Source organism: Saccopteryx leptura, chromosome 1 (assembly GCF_036850995.1).
Source record: "Saccopteryx leptura isolate mSacLep1 chromosome 1, mSacLep1_pri_phased_curated, whole genome shotgun sequence".
In the NCBI taxonomy this organism is placed as follows: Eukaryota; Metazoa; Chordata; class Mammalia; order Chiroptera; family Emballonuridae; genus Saccopteryx; species Saccopteryx leptura.
In genome coordinates this window covers 163,483,838-163,501,910 of record NC_089503.1, presented here as the reverse complement: position 1 = coordinate 163,501,910, position 18,073 = coordinate 163,483,838, and the positions used below count along the sequence as shown (strand labels likewise).

The 18,073-nt window shown below is 48.4% G+C and overlaps 1 protein-coding gene across 1 annotated transcript; it reads right to left on the bottom strand.

The window, feature by feature from the left end:
* Positions 1–2,418: 2,418 nt before the first annotated feature.
* DDX59 (DEAD-box helicase 59) lies at positions 2,419–14,286 on the bottom strand. The gene is made up of 8 exons (XM_066379860.1): positions 13,641–14,286; positions 11,856–12,649; positions 10,903–11,070; positions 9,067–9,156; positions 7,176–7,427; positions 5,994–6,146; positions 5,058–5,186; positions 2,419–2,808 (listed from the first exon to the last, which is right to left on the bottom strand). The coding sequence occupies exons 2-8, from the start codon at positions 12,636–12,638 to the stop codon at positions 2,545–2,547; spliced, it is 1,839 nt and encodes a 612-aa protein (XP_066235957.1). The 5' UTR covers positions 12,639–12,649; positions 13,641–14,286; the 3' UTR covers positions 2,419–2,544.
* Between the last annotated feature and the right edge of the window lie 3,787 nt (positions 14,287–18,073).

Below are 18,073 nucleotides of genomic sequence, written 5' to 3'. Positions count from 1 at the left end.
GACTTAATGTATGTAATGTGTGTGTGTGTGTGTGTGTGTGTGTGTGTATGTATAATTATGGAATATTTCAAATACAGCAAACGTTGACCTAACAGTAACGAACATCCAAGCACCCATCACTCAACTTCGGTCACGGTCACTCCTGTCTCACACAGAGCCCTCAGCCCCTGTTATTCTGAAGCAGATGCCAGACATGGGGGGGCAGGGGGGCTCAAAGTCTGAAGCAGAGAAGGTGCAGATTCAGACAGATCTTAGAGAAACCTCAGGCAAACCTCACCTTATGTGAGCAAAGCAGAGACTGGAGGTCGGAACAACCACCCCTCAGTTGAGAAGCAAAACCTTTGGAGCTGGACCTGGAACCCGGTTAACCGCCAACAGCCTGGCCACATTTCATCCCTTTCTGAGATAAAATGAGAAAAGGATGCAATTTCTTCAGAAAGCTAAAGGTCAACTTCTGAAGTTATTGCTTGTATCCATCTCATAAATGACTCTCCGTAAACATATCTAGGTATTTATATAAACACTTGCCTTCTCCTTACGTGTGTGTGGTGACACCACACAGGCCATGCACTATAAAAGGGGACTGTGACACAGCCCCTCAAGCAAGCAGAGCAAGAGAACTGGTCGCCTAATTGTCCTCGGCTGGTTTCCCCACCGTGGCCTGGACTCATAGGGGTCACCCTAAGTGCGCTTTGGGGACAACAAAAGAGCCCTATCTATCCAGAGTCGGTTTACCTGCGGCTGCCAGGAACGTCACCTTGAATGACGTGTCACCTCTTGGACCGTACCTGCCTCCATCATGGAGCAGATGTTAGATTGACTGTGGTCAGCGGCACATATAAAAGGCAATGGAGGGGTGTGGATGTGAGTTTCACTGACCAGCACAACCTGATTCCTGGTCAGCCTGCCCCCCCCCCAAAAAGAAAACATGGTAGAGTCTTACCAGAAAGTAGGACGGGTTCATGGACCCAACTCAGATTTGTTAAAGTGAGCTCATCACTGCGAGTCATAGCGTAACTAACAGGGCAATGTTCTTTGTAAAGATGCTATGAACCTCCCCCCCCCCCATGATGGAGGACCAGGAGATGGAGGAGAAGTATGAGGACACTGAGCTGCCCTCAAGCTCATTGGGGAGCTGACCTACACATGATGCTAGACCCTCGCCATGAGCCTGCGTTAGGACTCCTCCCGACGCCAGCTCACCCAGCTGCTGCCGCCAGGGCTGAGTGCCCAAGGGCTGGCTGGACAGCCAGGTCACAAAGCAATAAAAAGCACAAAGTGCAGCAGGCAGAGCCGTGGTCACAGGAAGGGAAGCAGGGACAACGGCACACATTGGGGGAGGCAGGCTGCCAGCCTCTCACACTGACCAGCGAGGCGGCACCATAGCCTGATATCATGCATTTTGCATTTTTGTTTAGTCTCTGGGACTTGCTGATTCTCAAGGCCATCTGATTTTCTGGCAGTACTGCTTTAATTTATATACAAGTTGGAGTCTAGGGAAAAACCGCCCTGGCTCTAGTGATGTGACCAACAGTTCTAAGGCGCTTATTATAAATTAAACATTGTATCCACACTCCAATTTTGCCTTTCCAACAAACCTGAGATCTTAATAGTGGCCCCATCCTGTTCCCATGACAGTGAGCACACTTGCCCCTCAACAGTTAGCAAGTAGACAGAGAAACTAGTGGGAGCCAAGCGTCTTGAGGGCTCCTACACTCTTGGGGGAATCTCTGAGCCCAGGCTTTCCTGGGGGGGGACAACACCCCTCCACAGGGAGTGGAGGTAGTTAGTTTATGCCCTACTAACAGCCCCTGGGAGATGGTGCTGAGGATACAAAGCTTGCTAAATGCAACGTTTTAACTCCCCCAATGAAATTGATAGTTTTTAATGCAATGTCTCAAAGCACCACACCTTCTTTCCTTCCAGTATCTAATACTGTCAGTTGAATCAGCAAAGTGACAAATATAAAACGATAATCGCGAAGCCACATGAGCGTGCCCACGTTACTTTGATAAGCAGCCCACATTGAATGTAAATGAAGATGCATGCTTACCGGGCTGACTGGAAAACAAAGCAGAATGAAAAGATCACTCACACTTATCTTGCCAAAGTCGCACCGACCGCTTCTTCCAGTTTCTACCGCCGACCTTCTTCCTGACGTTCATTTATTCAACAGTGATCCAAGTGCCAATGCCACCCCTCGTGGGGGCAGGACGGTAGGGACACTAAGCCGAGGAACTACCATCCAGATCACCCTCCCTTGCTCTGCAGGTTCTGGTTCTGACGGTAGCCCCAAGGAATAAAAATATAAAAAATAACAAAAAACTTTTTTTTTTTTATCTAGCAATGTGTTTTCTGATGTCGTTTTTAACTTATGAGAATTTAAAAGGAAAAAAATATATGATATGGCTGTGTAAATCCGGTATCCTATTTAAAATACATTTTATTTCATGCACTCATCCCATTGACTCAAACCGTACGTGATGATATACAGAAATTTCAGTGACGATACATGGTAAAAAGTATCCAAAGTGCCTCCGCCCATCACTTCTGGGCGTTGCTCTTATCGTGTTTCCTGATGATGTCCATGAGGTTGGCGGCGGTGACCAGGTGGCTCTGGGCCTGCTTGTCCCTCTGCTGCTCCCTCCGCTGCTGGTCAAGCAGGTAGGGCGAGTGGAGGAGCTGAGGGGGCAGGAGGGACCCTGTGGGCTGCACCCTCTTTGCCACGTCCCAGAAGAGTCTCTTCGAGTTGTTGTTGATGAAGGTGATCGCTGTCCCATTTTGACCTAATCTCCCCACTCGGCCCACCTGAAATGAAAGGCAAAGGGTGTTTTCACAATGTTCATAGTTAAAGTCGTCACGTCCCCTGAAGGAAGATGAAGGCTAGTCGTCGAAGATGTCTTCCTGGGATGAACATTCATTCAAATGGTACTTATTTATTTTGCAATTTATATCTCAATATATTTGTGACACCAGTTTAGTGGAGCTGCCCCTGGCATACTTTTAAGAAAACAGCCCAAATAGAAAACAAGAAAGTGATCACATAGTAAGAGTCAGTACAGTTTGTAAAACTTGTGTTTTGTGTAGGTGCACACGCATGTGCATGTGCTTGGGAACAGGGAGCGACGCGAAGGGGCTAGGTATTGGGGTGTCTATTTGGGGTGATGAAAATTTTCAAAAATCAACTCTCGTGACCATTGCACAACTTGTTGGCCACGCTGAGAACCACTGAACTGCACACTTTTAATTGGTGAATTGTACAGCACATAAATTACACCTATGAGAACATTTCTATTGAGATGTTTTATACCGAGCTATAAAGCTATTTTAAAAAAAATAACTGTCATGGTCCCCAAACTCTAAAAGCTGATGTTAACACCCCCAGAATTAAAAAGTAGACACATGGGAAGCACTCCTATGATTCAAAATACTCATATCCTTCCACTTGGATGGCCTTCGATGAGGAATTGACCCAAAAGCTCTGTGGGGAGAAAGTCACTGCAGTGTATTTAGTAACAAAAGGCTGGAAACACCCAATTGTCCGTCAGTCAAAGATTCGCTCAGTCAATTACAGCACAGCCATCCACTGTGCCGCCATGCCGCCACTGAGACTGAATGAGCCAGAGAAAACCAGCGGGAACACAGGGAGAGCTCCGAACAGGGTGCCCGCCGTGCGGGAAGCACTGGATACGGGATACACAGCCACAGCAACGTTCCTGACGCGGTGCTTGCTGTGCCAGACTGGTGAGGAAGATGTGGGAGGTGCATTTGACAAAGAGAGCCAGGCATATGGCGGTCGGTGTCATACGGTCCCGCTGCGGTGACAAGTGCAACAGGGTACACATGCACCTGTGTGTACATGCACACGTATGCACTCATGTTTCCTGCTCCGGGAACACTGAGGACCCCTCAGAGGTCAGAACCTTCCTCCTCATTTCACGTCTCTGGTTATTTGTGTTCTCTGTTAAGTGCATGTGTGTGTCTGTGGACTTCGATGATTGAAACAGACACAGAACTAGGCACACAGATGAGCCCTTCTGACAGAGGTGAGGACGCCACAGGCGCCAACAGCCCCTGAGGCCCCCATGGCATCACTGCATACTACTCTGTGAGAAGCTGAAAACCCCTGGGGCTGACCCTGGGACCACAGGAAAGGCCAGGCAATGAGAGCAGCCCACTCAACCCGGGATGCACAGACGCTACTTAAGTACTGTTAGTATTTTAGGAAGACTTCCCATCCCAAATTGCTACCCCTTTGGAAGAAGATAAACTTCAGGCATTTGCAAACCTGCGTCTGGGTCCCAGGTGATGGTGGGACGCGCAGGTAAATGGGGTGGGGCGGGGGAGGGGCACCACTGGGCTTCAAGGTCCCAGCACGAGTCACAGAGTCACAGCCCCGGCTGCCACGGTGGGCGGACCAGGCAGACGTGGCAGCCGAGGGGATTCTAAGAACAGCAGAGAAAGGCTTTTCTTGAAGAGGCTGTAAGTGATGCCGCAGGAGGAAGACGGGCTGCGGCGGGAAGATAACGTGCCACTCAGAGGCAGCTCTGTTTCTGCCTGAAAAAGGAGCCCCAGGTTGGCATCTCTGGCAGCAAAGGAGAGAAATGCGCTTTAAAAGGGAAAGACGAGAACCGTCATGGATATGAGGAGGAGATGAAGACAAGATTCCTAAAAAAACAAACACTGTTTAACAGGTTCATTTTATTTTGGTTCGATGTATCCACTTAAAACAAAGCCCTCTTTTTTTCTTTCCTGGTTATAAAAGCCATTTAACATACTCGCAGGAGAAAATAAAAATAAAAATAGAAAAGAAATTAAAAAACAAAAACCAATTACTTTAAAAATACTGAATATTTCAGGTTATTACTTCTCATTATTTTATAATGCATTTAAGAAATAGTTTTTAAAAATAGTTTATATATATATATCTTAAATGCCAAAAAAAGTCATTTTTATGTCTCTTACAAAACATTTTCTTTTTCTTTTTTCACTCATCATTACATTGACACTGCCTTGCCCAAGAAAAGTCACAGTGATAACACAGAAAACCTCGTTACCTGGTGCACGTACTCATCCATGTTGGAAGGCATGTCAAAATTGACAACCAGCTTGACCCGGATCAAGTCCAGCCCTCGCCCTAGGACTCCGGTGCTCACGACCACCTCATGATCTCCGTCTAGTAAGCCCTTTCCGGAAATGCAATAAAACACATTGCTCAGGATGGGTCTTAGGTGGTTTCATAGCACTGAGATATCTGACCCTGTTTTCTGACACTTTATGCGGCCTGGCTGCAGTATCTCTTCAGGAACTGAAGTCCCAGCGTACCTGAAAACTGTGTGTGGCCCCAGCTTCTCCCAAGCTCCCCATCATGCGATGTTTTCTATTCCTTTACTTGGCCGACCTTTCCCAGGGGTGAACTTCACTCATCCCCAGGCGGCCTGAGCTGGTGTCAGAAATGGTGGCTTGTGCCCTGACTAGCTAGTTCAGTGGTAGAGCATCAGCCCAGCACGTGGAAGTCCCCAGTTTGACTCCAGGCCAAGGCACATAGGAGAAGTACTCATCTGCTTCTCCACCCTTCCCCCTCTCCTTTCTCCCTCTCTCTCTCTCTCTTCCCCTCCCACAGCCAAGGCTCCATGGGAGCAAAGTTGGCCCGGGCACTGAAGACCGCTCCATGGCCTCCACCTCAGGCACTAGAATGGCTCTGGCCGCAACCGAGCAATGCCCCAGATGGGCAGAGCATCGCCCCCTAGTGGGCATGCTGGGTGGATCCCAGTCGGGTGCATGCGGGAGTCTGTCTGACTACCTCCCCAATTCTCACTTCAGAAAAATAAAAAAAATTAAAAAAGGAAATTGTGGCTTGTGAGTCAGACACCTCTCTGGCGGACCAGCCCTTGGGGCCTGGCTGACTACCCCTAAGCACAGAGGTGGTGAGAGAAAACAGACAGATTTACAGAAAAGAGATGAAAATAGGATAGGAGTGGCACATGTCAAACCTCCAGCACGCTCTTCCTTTCCGTCTGTGACTTCTCAGAATGTATGGACACGCTCTTCAGGCCCGTGACCTTCTGAACGGCCTCACTCAACAGGTCTGCTCCAAGTCTACAGTCCACGAACACCAACACAGGGGGCTGGAAGAGTTTCTTATCCTGGGAAAATTAGATACATGCCCTTGAAATTATCCAGAAACATAATGTACAGCGGGAAGTTTTTTCTGAAAGCATTAGTATCAGTTCATCACCGACAAATTTATAAACAGAAAAGACACATTCTGTTGAAATGAGTGTTTGCTTCAAAATATGCACAGACAGAAGCCAAAGAGCTTACTGCCCTTCTACTGCAAATGTAATTTTAAAAAATTAAGTGCAACTAAAAATTACAAGTATGGTTCATAAGTCAATACAAACCGCATTACCTTAATACTGTGTTTTTAATGAACTACACTTGCACATATCACTCACTCAATAGACTACTGTTTAAGTCACTCATTGTTAAAAATTCTATTTCCCAAAACAAACTGGCCAAGAAAGAACTTATCCTTACATTATATATAAAGCTACTGAAAATGTTTGAAACATGGCCCTGACTGGTTGGCTCAGTGGTAGAGCATTGGCCCAGCATGTGGATGTCTAGGGTTTGATTCCTGGTCAGGGCACACAGGAGAAGAGCCCATCTGCTTCTCTCCCCTCCACCTCGCTTCTCTCTCTTCCCCCAGCCATGGCTTGATTGGTTCAAGCAAGCCGCTGAGGTTGGCTCCAGGGCCTTGCCTCAGGTGCTAAAATAGCTCTGTTGCTGAGCAACAGAGCAACGGCCCCAGATGGAAAGAGCATTGCCCCCTAGTGGGCTTGCCAGGTGGATTTTGGTTGGGGCACATGTGAAAGTCCCTTTCTGCCTTCCTTCCTCTCACTTAAAAAATAAAGTTTGAAACAAACTATATAGTTTAGCAATAATCTTAATATTTAAATGTCTTTCTGTAACAAGAAAAGCCAACCCTGTATCCACACAGCACATTTTCACAAATGAAAATTGAGTGGATTCTTACAGAATTCTGGGGCAGGAAAAGCAAATTGTTATTAAATACCTAAACGGAACCCCGCCCAAATTGCATCTGACACTTATCCCGCTAAGAGCCGGGAGACATGCAACTGTAAGCTATGGGCCAGGGCAGCGCCACTCACATTTAAGATTTCAAATAGTTTTTTCTTTTTGGCGGGTTCTTCCACCCACAGAATGATCTGCCGCACATTGGAGCAAGGCAGGTTCTTCTCTCCAGCTGTGATTCTCACGGGGTTGTGCAGAAGCTGGCTCGCCAGCTGTTCAATGCTGGCTGGAATTGTGGCCGAGACCAAGATGGTCTGGCACTGGTGAGGGACGTTCTCCAGAATGTCCAGCACCTGCTGCTGGAAGCCCATCTTTAACATGGTGTCGGCCTGAAATGAAGCCCTTTCAGGTTAGTCCAATTTGACATTAAAACCTGGAGCCACCCAAGGAAAGGTTGCTACAGCAAATAAAATGTTCTTACACAGAAATAGCTATTGCAGTGTCAAAAAAAGACAAAGGATCGATAAAAAAAAAAAAAAGACACACTCACATAAAATTATACAGTGTCGCTACACATTTGCAATGATCCACAACTTGGATACAGAAAGAGGTAAACAGTAATGGGTAAGACCAGAGGGAGAGGCAAACACAAGTGTCTCCTGATTAAAAACCAACTTCACCAAGCTTTTCCAGAAAATATTCTGTTTTTAGCGTTGTCTGTATGTCTTCATTGCTCACGACATCCTTAATCCCCACCCTCCTGACTTCCATCTCTATTGCCACAACATCACTCCTGAGGGTCCCCAAGGGCTAAACATCCCCCCACCAGACCTTCACTGTGCAGCTAAGCATGGGCCGTGTGTGGACCCACTGGCTGCATCTGGCATCATCCGCCTCACTGCCGCCACCCTGAACTGGTGACCGGGCTCCTTTGGTTTTCCCCACTCGGGAACCTGAGAAGTGGCCTCGTGTAGATTCCACAATTACTTCCCTCCACACCAACCGCTCTGGGTAGCGGTTGACAGTCACGTTCAGTGGGCATTTACTGTGTACCAGACACTGTTCCCAGCACAGCATACACCGTCGTAACACCTGTGAGGTAACTCCGCTCTAATCCCAGATTTCCAGATGGGGAAGCTGAGGTTTGTCATACTGTGATCAGTGACACGGTGGAACCGAGATGTGGACCTTGGTGACCTGGCTCCACACCCACGTCACCAGCCCTGTGGGTCAAAAAGAGACCCTGACTTTCAAAGACTTCAAGGGAAACGGATGGGTCTGCCCAAACCTACAACATGCAGACCCTTGAATGGTATACATTTAGATGACAGCACATGACATACTGACCAGCCCGTCTGAAAACACTGATTTTTCCTTCACTCACAGGAGCCCTGTAAATCCTCGGGGATGGAAGAAGAGAAGGCTACCCAGAGCGGTTGGTGTGGAGGGAAGTAATTGTGGAATCTACACGAGGCCACTTCTCAGGTTCCCGAGTGGGGAAAACCAAAGGAGCCCGGTCACCAGTTCAGGGTGGCGGCAGTGAGGCGGATGATGCCAGATGCAGCCAGTGGGTCCACACACGGCCACATCGGGACCAGGCTGACAAGCACTTTTTGGAGGACCGGGTGCATTATTTTACTTTACACAGGACTTCTCAGTGCCTGAGACACATTCACAATCTCAGGGAACATCATTCTTGCCACGACTCTGGAAGACTCAACGACCGGTCCACAGTCTCATGGGAGTGGGCATTGAGGCTCAGAGCTGAGTCTTGGGGGTCATGCCGACATGTTCTTTCCACACCCCCTGGAACCCTCTCGCCACTTACTAGGGGCCTACAGAAGGCGGGCCAGGCTGCCACCCCTGGTCAGTGCCTGGCACCCCACATTTCTGATCATGGCTGGGTGACACCGGGTCTTGGCCCTGTCACCGCCAGTGGCACTTGTGTAAGGAAGGTGTGTGACTGGAACAGGCTTTTTGTAAATTCTGTAACACTGTGTGATGAATGTTTCCCATCCGCGCACTCACTTCGTCCACAACCACAATCTTCACGCTGTGCAGCTGCACGGAGCTCTGCTTCAGGACATCCAGGAGCCGGCCCGGGGTCGCAATGACAACCTGAGTGAAGGGGGAAATCTAGTGAAAAATAAACACTTTGGAAGTCTGGTGAAGCACAAGAAATGCAGGGTAAAAGCACTCCCCCCAAAATACTTACCTCAAAACAAAGGGAAAAATAAACTTGACAAATAGTCTCACCAGGAAAAGACCAACTAATAAAACTGTGTGTAATTTATAAGGGTGAATAGGAAGGGCACAGTATCTCTTCCGAGCTGTTCCTATCAAAGGTACGTAACTTGAATCTAATCAGCTAAGAAACATTCTTCCAATAAGTCATTTATGATCCTTGAAAGTGTCAAGATCATGGGGGGGGGGGGGCAGAATGAAAACTGTTCCAGACAGAAGGAGGAGATGATCAAAATAAGAGGATATGTTGTAATTTCGTTTACTCTGTTCTTTAGATTCCACATCTAAGCAAAATCATATGGTGTGTTTTTCTCTGTCTGACTTATGTTACTGAGTAGAACACTCTCCAGGTCCATCTTGTGCTGTCAGAAATGGTAAGATTTCCTTCATTTTTTTACGGCTGAGTAGTATTCCATTGTGTAAATGTACCACAGCATTTTTATCTACTTATCTATTGATGGGCACTTGGGCCAGTCTGCAGCTTGGCTATTGTAAATAATGCTGCAATGAACATAGTGGTGCATATATTCTATCGAATTCATGTTTTGGGTTTCTACAGATAAATATCCATAAGTAAAACTGCTGGGTCAACATATGACTCTTTTTTTTTTAAATTTTATTTTATTTTATTTTTTTACATAGACAGAGAGTGAGTCAGAGAGAGGGATAGACAGGGACAGACAGACAGGAACAGAAAGAGATGAGAAGCATCAATCATTAGTTTTTCATTGAGCGTTGCAACACATTAGTTGTTCATTGATTGTTTTCTCATACGTGCCTTGACCGTGGGTCATCAGCAGACTGAGTAACCCCTTGCTGGAGCCAGCAACCTTGGGTTCAAGCTGGTGGGCCTTTGCGCAAACCAGATGAGCCCACGCTCAAGCTGGCGACCTCGGGGTCTCGAACCTGGGTCCTCTGCATCCCAGTCCGACGCTCTATCCACTGCGCCACCGCCTGGTCAGGCAACATATGACTCTTAACTAGATTCTTACGGTATAAAAAAATTTTTTTAATGTTTATTTTATTGATATTAGAGAAAGAGAGAGAGAGAGACAGGAACATCAATCTGTTCCTATATATGCCCTAACCAGGGATTGAACCAGCAACTTCTGTGCTTTGGGAAATTGGGACAATGCTCTAACCAACCGAGCTATCTGACCAGGGCTTAAGCTGTAAAATTTAACAGGATAATTCACCAACATGAGTGGTCTGAGGAGGAGATGACAGCAACTAAGTCCCATGGGCACACAATGGATTAATGTCAACTGCTTGATTCTGCAACTATATTGCTGGTTACACAGGGCAATGTTTTTATTTGCAGGAATCACACCCTCAAGTATGTTAGCTTTGGATCCTTAGACAAAATCCCACCTTTCTGGGAAACAGCAGATGTGATGGCCAGATGAGATAACGCCTGTGTAAACATCAGCGGCTTCCAGCATACTGCACGCACTCAATACACGTGGTCCTTCCCTTCCCCATATAAAATCAATTTTTAAAAAATAATACTTGCTTGGCAAGAATTGAAAGACCACCTAAACTCACACGTGAACCTTTCTCAAGGAAGAACACACTAGGCCCTCACTGCTGTTCAGAGATGTTCAAGAAAGTGGTGCTCACCTTGACATGCTGTCGCAGACGGTACAGCTGGGGGGGCAAGGGCAAGCCCCCCACCAGAAGCACAGTCCTCATGCACGGCAGGCCTTTCATCAGCTCCTTGGCTTGTCTCTCTATCTGAATGGCTAACTCCCTCGTGGGGGTGAGAATGAGGGCAGACGGCAAGGAGCTCTGTAACGATGAAGAACGGGCCTGAACACACCAGCAGTCCACGCCTGGGGACAGGGACTAACTGCAGAGATTCCAGGAGCAGTGCCTGGTTACCATGGTCCCCTCAGCCCAACTGGAGATGGGCCCTCCTGCCTTCTGCTCACCACAGGGTTTGTCCCCGTAAACCATCACAAAGGGAACCCATGTCTCACATGATACAGGGACATACTATGAACAATCAAGACCAGAACCAGAGAAAGGAGTCTAGTGACCAAGGTGGGAACACGGAAAGTAGGCTCCTTGTCTCTCAAACTGCGCACTCTCCAGCCGTCCTCTTTGAGTGGCCATGATGACCTGGGTCAAGCTGGACGTTCTACCCTTGACATTCTCTCTTGGGAGTTCCTGTGGATTCACTTCTTTCTTGGTTCAGAGAACTTACTTATATGACTATCTGTCCTATTTCCTTCCCTGTGGCTCTGTTTGGGTCCTCACGTGCATGTCACCTATATCTTGATCATTCAGTGCTTCCTTTTCTTTTTTTTTCCATCATATTTTATTCCACTACTCTTGAGTTTTCCACATTTGTTAGAAAAAACAACATTTTTGTCAGGAAAGCAGTTTTTGAGACTTGCAATGAGGATCTTTTGCTTGCTATAATAAAAGAAAAATTCCCACACGTTATGTTTTTCAGACAGGCTACTAAATTCTAGGCATTCCGTTTGCTTGCCTCTTCAACATAGTTGGGAGTATGAGAGTTGGTAAATACCACCTGTTTCTGAGAATGACCCGTGGGCACTTGAACTTACCTCGAATAGAGCTCGGATGATAACAGGAAGGAGAAAGGCTGCCGTTTTCCCGGAGCCAGTGTCAGCGCTGGCCAGGATGTCCCGTCCTAGGAGGCCTACGGGAGTCATCTGCATTTGGATGGGGGTTGGCACTTCATAGCCCGAAGCTTTCAGGTTGAGATTTAAGGCCTCAGGGAAACCACAATGCTCAAAGTCAATAATGGGCCTGGCAACATCTTGCCCTTGAACTGCAACCCCCAGCTGCCGCTGAAGATTCTCGACCAGGTCCTCCTGAAGGCTCGAGATAAAGGGGTGCTCTTTGTAGACATAGAACGTATCAAGTGGAGACTCGGGCAGAGAGCCGGCTTCCTGTGGATGGCCGAGTGCTAATTTCTCTTCCTTTTCCTTAACTTGCAGGAGATGTTTCGCTTTGCACTCCAAGCTACACACGTCTTCATCGGTCTCATCACAGATGTACTCCCCGTAACGGCCACAGACGACGCACACAGGTTCCCCGGGCTCTGCCCAGCGCTGCATTTTGGAAAATGACTTAACAGGCTCTTCAGAGAGATGGCTTTCTTTGGAACCCCGCTTAGGGCCCAACTGCGGACTGGGGCAGGGGCTCTGCTCCGCACTAAGCCTGTCGGTGGCTGTGGCTTCCTCTGTAACAATGGCATCAGCTGGGTGACCACTGCCTTCCTCCGACCCCAGGTCTGCAGCTTCAGGTTTTGCTTTCTTGCCTGCACAGCCTTGGCCATGGTCATGAGCGTGCCTCTTGACCTTGAGAGATCTCGGAACAAACATCTTTCAATATCCTGTTGAGGGAATTATACCATGAGATGTACTTTACCCACAATCATGTTCAAGGATATGGGACCCGCGGGTGATCCTCGAGACCAGCCTAGTGTCCCTGGGCCTTGCCTCAAAAGGACTAGAGAATGCATTATGACACTACTTGTGACAAGCTTTTCTCCCACTCATCAATGTCTCACTGAAAAGACAAAATCCTTTTCCATACACATGCCCACACATGCACAGCCACACAGACACACACACACACTCACATGGCCTGTGACCACAGCCTACTCCTGCTGACTGGCCACCTGCACTCTGCAATAGCAGATACTGGAGGAATTTGGGAGTAAATCCTATTTGCACGTCCAAAACACGTGAGCTACTTCACTATGGGAGTCTTGAACATTGGAATCCAGCCCAGAGGACCACACAATTCTAAGCTGATAAGAAACACTACTGTGCTGGAATGCCCAAGCCCAGCGTCAGTGCTGCGCCTGCTGCCTAGCCTGCGGGGCTCTAGGGCAGGTGAGCGCCCCGTGAAGATGGCGCGGGTCTCTGCACCCTACAGGGCTGGGTCCGGGCTCCCAGATCCACGCCCACGGCAGGACACGGCCACCCGGGTACCAGGGGCCCTGGTGTCAGACCTAGGCCGCACTCCTGGGTGCAGCTACCCTGGGAACGTCTGTGCAAACGGTTATGGCTGGGAAAGACCTTCAATCCAACGCGGGGACCAAACATACACATTGTTTTCAAAAGTTAATTCTTAGGACAAGCTGCCCGGTTCCAACAAAAATACAGCTGAGTGTCTACAGTCATTATCCTAAGGCTCAGGGGAGTGCGACTCCGCGGGGCACTGAAAGCTAGGGACGCAAAGCTCTCCGAGGGCGACACTGAGCGGGTCGGGACCCCCACGCCTCTGTCCTCCACGCGCTCCCAGACCCTCCCCGAGCGCAGCCCTCAACCGGCCGCGGCCCTGCTCCGAAAGCGCCTGCGCGTCCCGGCGGCACGTACCCAGAGCGCCTGTGCGTCACGGCGCTGCTAAGAGACGGGTGGACGGGGAGTTTCCAAAGATGGACGGAGGGCCCATCCTACTCCCGCAGCCTAGCGCCGGGGTTCTAGAGGAGACGGAGGCTGGAGCGGTCGGGCTCGCCGCGCCCCCTGCAGCGCGGAGCCAGCTCCCGTTCGATCGCCGGGCCTGGCTTCTTGCCGACAGGCTCTGCCTCTCCGCAGCTGGGACGGCCGTGCGGAACCGAGCCCTCCTCTCCGGATTTTGGGCGGGGGCCCGGCGCCCTCTAGATCGAAGAAGGCGGGGCTACGACGGGAGGCGGAGCTCTGGGAGAGGCGGGGCATCCTGCTGGGGCGGGGACCCGCGCTCTCTCCACGCCCCCTCCCCGGCTCCCGGCTGGAGGGAAAGCGCGGAACCGGGATCGTGCCAGGAGGCTGTGCGGGGAAGGGTCGGGGATCCTCGCGGAAGAACTGACGTGACCGCGTGGGCTGGGGCGCTGAGAGGGAGTCCGACAGTCCCCAAAGGCGGAAGGGGCGGCGCGGGGCCTGGCGCACTAGCAGAGCCGGCAGCCTGCGTGCGAAGGGCGGGGCGCGGGCCGCAGTGGCCTGGACACCAGTCCTGCTGCTCTTGGCCGGCCGAGGAGTCTAAAATTAAACCGAGCGATTCTTGTGGCCTATTTGATATGCCGAATGATATTTCCGCCACGGCCACACCCACCCCGAAACCAGAAAGAAAATGACACAGTTCCAGTTCTTAGTCCCTCCCTGTTGACATTTCTGGGCCACGCTGCCTCTGGGGTCTCATGCCCCCAGCTGCCAGGGCTGGAGGAGGCAGTGGGGTTGAGCAGGAGGAAGAGTTCCACGGCCTAGGAAATGTTTTCTGCTCTCTTTCGTATGTTGAAATATTTTCAGTCTTAACATTTGATGCATACAAAATAATGTATTGAGTATATAAATTTTGCCCTGGCCAGATAGCTCAGTTGGTTGGAGCATCTTCCCAAAGCACAGAAGTTGATGGTTCAATCCCTGGTCAGGGCACATACAGAAACAGTTCAATGTTTCTCTCTCTTTCTCCCCCTTCCTCTCCCACTAAAATCAATAAATAAAAGTTAATAATATATACATATATGTATAAATTTTAAAGGAAACCAATAAAACAGCTGCCTTTGATTCTGTCATGTTATCAATGTCAATCACAGATCCGTGCATCTCGGGGATTCTGCAGCTTCCCTCCACCACTGTCCTGAACTTGGTTTGTCTCTCCTTGCCGTTTTTCAGTAGTTTTATCACAGTTGGATCCATTCCTAAACGATACACTGTTTCATTTTTCTTCTTTTTGAGCTTTATAGACCTAACACGCAAATGGCCGCATCGTTCAACATGTTGCTGTGTTTCTCAGACTCACGTGCACTGCTGAGGGTGAACACATTTGTTTTCACTGCCTGTAAGGTGTGTGTGGTTGTCTACCCACTTCCCTGTGGACACTTGAGTTGTGGCCAGTATTTTATTACTATTATTAGAGGCAAAGCTCTAATAAAATAAACTATGAAGCTCATGAAATTTGAGCTTAGCAGGGCCTCTCCCTCTCATGGGCCCCTTGGCAATGTGTTCACATGGTCATATATTTTGTGAATTCTGCAAAAGGAAGGCATTTGAGCCAGGATGGTTAGGACAAGTTTCTGTGCACGCTCTGTCAGCACTCCTCAAGCTGGGTCCCGGCCATGGGTGCTGTAGGCATTTGGGGACCCAGACAAGGTGGGTTGCATTGGGGATGCATTTACTGCTGACTCCAGTGGATTGTATTAGTGAGGTTCACAGTCTGTTCACATTACGCTCTTGCCCTTCACCCCATAGAGGGAAGGTGCAGGGACAGACGTTAATCTGTCCCACAGCGTGCAGCACTTGGAAGTAGGTGCGTGGGCACAGGGAGGTGGGGGCACCATTTGAAATGTAATGAGCTAAAAGCTGGTCTGTCAAAATTGATTAGACGTGGTCCTGGCCGGTTGGCTCAGTGGTAGAGTGTCGGCCTGGTGTGCAGGAGTCCCGGGTTCGATTCCCGGCCAGGGCACACAGGAGAAGCGCCCATCTGCTTCTCCACCCCTCCCCCTCTCCTTCCTTTCTGTCTCTCTCTTCCCCTCCCACAGCCAAAGCTACATCGGAGCAAAGTTGGCCCAGGCTCTGAGGACGGCTCTATGGCCTCTGCCTCAGGCGCTAGAATGGCTCTGGTTGCAACAGAGCGATGCCCCAGATGGGTAGAGCATTGCCCCCTGATGGGCATGCCGAGTGGATCCCGGTCAGGTGCATGCAGGAATCTGTCTGACTGCCTCCCCATTTCCAACTTCAGAAAAATACAAAAAAAAAAAAAATTGATTAGATGTGCCAAACTATAAGCAGGGGACCCAGTTCTGACCCATGTCCAAGCAAGTGGAAGTTCTCTCCCACTGGGAATGTATTCATTATTATATAATTATAAATGCACCTTACATTTTCATACACACAAAAAATGTTATCAGATACCCTGAGTTGGTAGGTCACAAACCTATAACAGAACTACAGAGAATCTGGATGTGAAGACACATGTTTTTTTATAATTATTAATAATAAAAAATGTTTAATATGCTGCATTGAAAGACATTTCATCAGTTGTTCCAATAATGTCAGGTACAGCCATTTTTTTCCCTCACATTCCAGGATCCAGTTCAAGATCTTTTCTCTATTTCTGCTCCAACTCTTAATAAATAAAAAAGTTCTTAAGTTTAACGTAGTTCAATCACAGGTCCCCATTTTATCCACCATTGTTAGTATTGCCAGAGCTTCCCAATCCTTTGGAAACCTCAGAAATGACTCAACCTTCTATGTGTTCCAACTCTCATCAGTTTCCTCACAGACACTTTGGGCCGTGGCTACCTGCATTTGTGCTGTGACTTTTGGAAAACTAGTCAGTCCTTACATGTGGGATGCTTCCTTCCTAATGGGCAGCCTAGTGAGTGACAATTTACTTTTGCACGTGCGTGACACATGCTGGACAAAGCCTAATATTTGACATCAAGCCCTTCATCTTTTGGGGTCAATGAGTCAAACCCCAGAGCCACAGTAATCCTACGCTTCTGGCCCCACTGTGAGTACTTTCAAGAGCTCAGATTCAGATTCCAAATTAAGTCCCATAAGAGCACAGTCTAACCAACATAAAAGTCTTCACTGACAGGGTTAGATGATGGTCTTCAAATGGCGAGACTGCGGGAAGCCCTCCCTGCCACAGTTCAGGTGGAAACCGCAGATGGCATTACTAATATGTTCCTCAGCATTACTAATATGTTCCTCGTTTGCATTATGCTGTATGGCAGGGAGGGGCAGGAAGACGTCCGGGGTGACTCAGTTCGACAAGAGTTGTGGAATGCATATATCCTACATGACCATTCTAAGAGTTTGCCCTGAGCTGTGTCTTAGAACAGGAACTGCTGTAATAATGTGAGCTGACCCGTTTGTCATCCTCATAGGATGTTGAGATGCGAACAGAAATAATAAATAGTGCTTATCATTCTTTTCATTCTGGGGAACTCTGGTCTGACACCTATTAGTTTATAGCTACTCCTTACTCTTTTTAATACGTGAGGCTCAGAAAGCCTGCATAAATTTACATCCTGGGGAAGATAGCACAGGGTGATGAGCTTTTGAGTGCCATTGGTTTTGTTTTTGTTTTTTCCATTTTATCATCAAAATGAACCAGACCATAGAGGGGACCCTACCACTTTCTGCCTTTGATACCGTTTTCCTGATAAGTAGTATGACAAAGCCTTCAAGTTCTAAAAGTTGGATTACTTAGTCATTTGACAAATTCATGGGCTCTTCCATGTGGCAGGCTGGGAATATCATGATGAACAAGAGAGATGGGTTGTACTCTCACTACGCTTCCAGTGGAGAAGGGAACAGTATGGGTGTAGGAGACATGCACAGATGGGCACACAGCAGACATGGGAGACATGGACACCGAGATCCAAGCGCTGAATAAAAATTGAGATAATTAACATGGGAACGACAAGAGAGGGCAAAGGCCCCAAGTGAGAGTTGGGCACATCCAAGGATCTGACAGAAGTCAGGAATGAGTCTACTTCGGTCAGGTTACACTGCAGTAACAGACGGTTTCCGACTCTCAGTGGCATTTAACAGCAAAGTTTCATTTCTCATTCAGACTGCAACGTAAGAGAAGTGATTGTCGGGGGTAAAAAGTGAGGTAGGAAGCTGAGGCAGTAATCCAGGCTGGAGAAGAGGGTGGTCTGAGCAAAGGTAGGGGCACTGGGGATACAGAGAAAGAGATAGAATCAAGACAGACATAGGACACAGAAGGCAAAGCCCTTCCTGATTGGACATGGACACAAACGAGGGGTCAGGGCTGACACTCAAGTCTAGTATACACGATGAAGCTTTCTACTAACCACAAA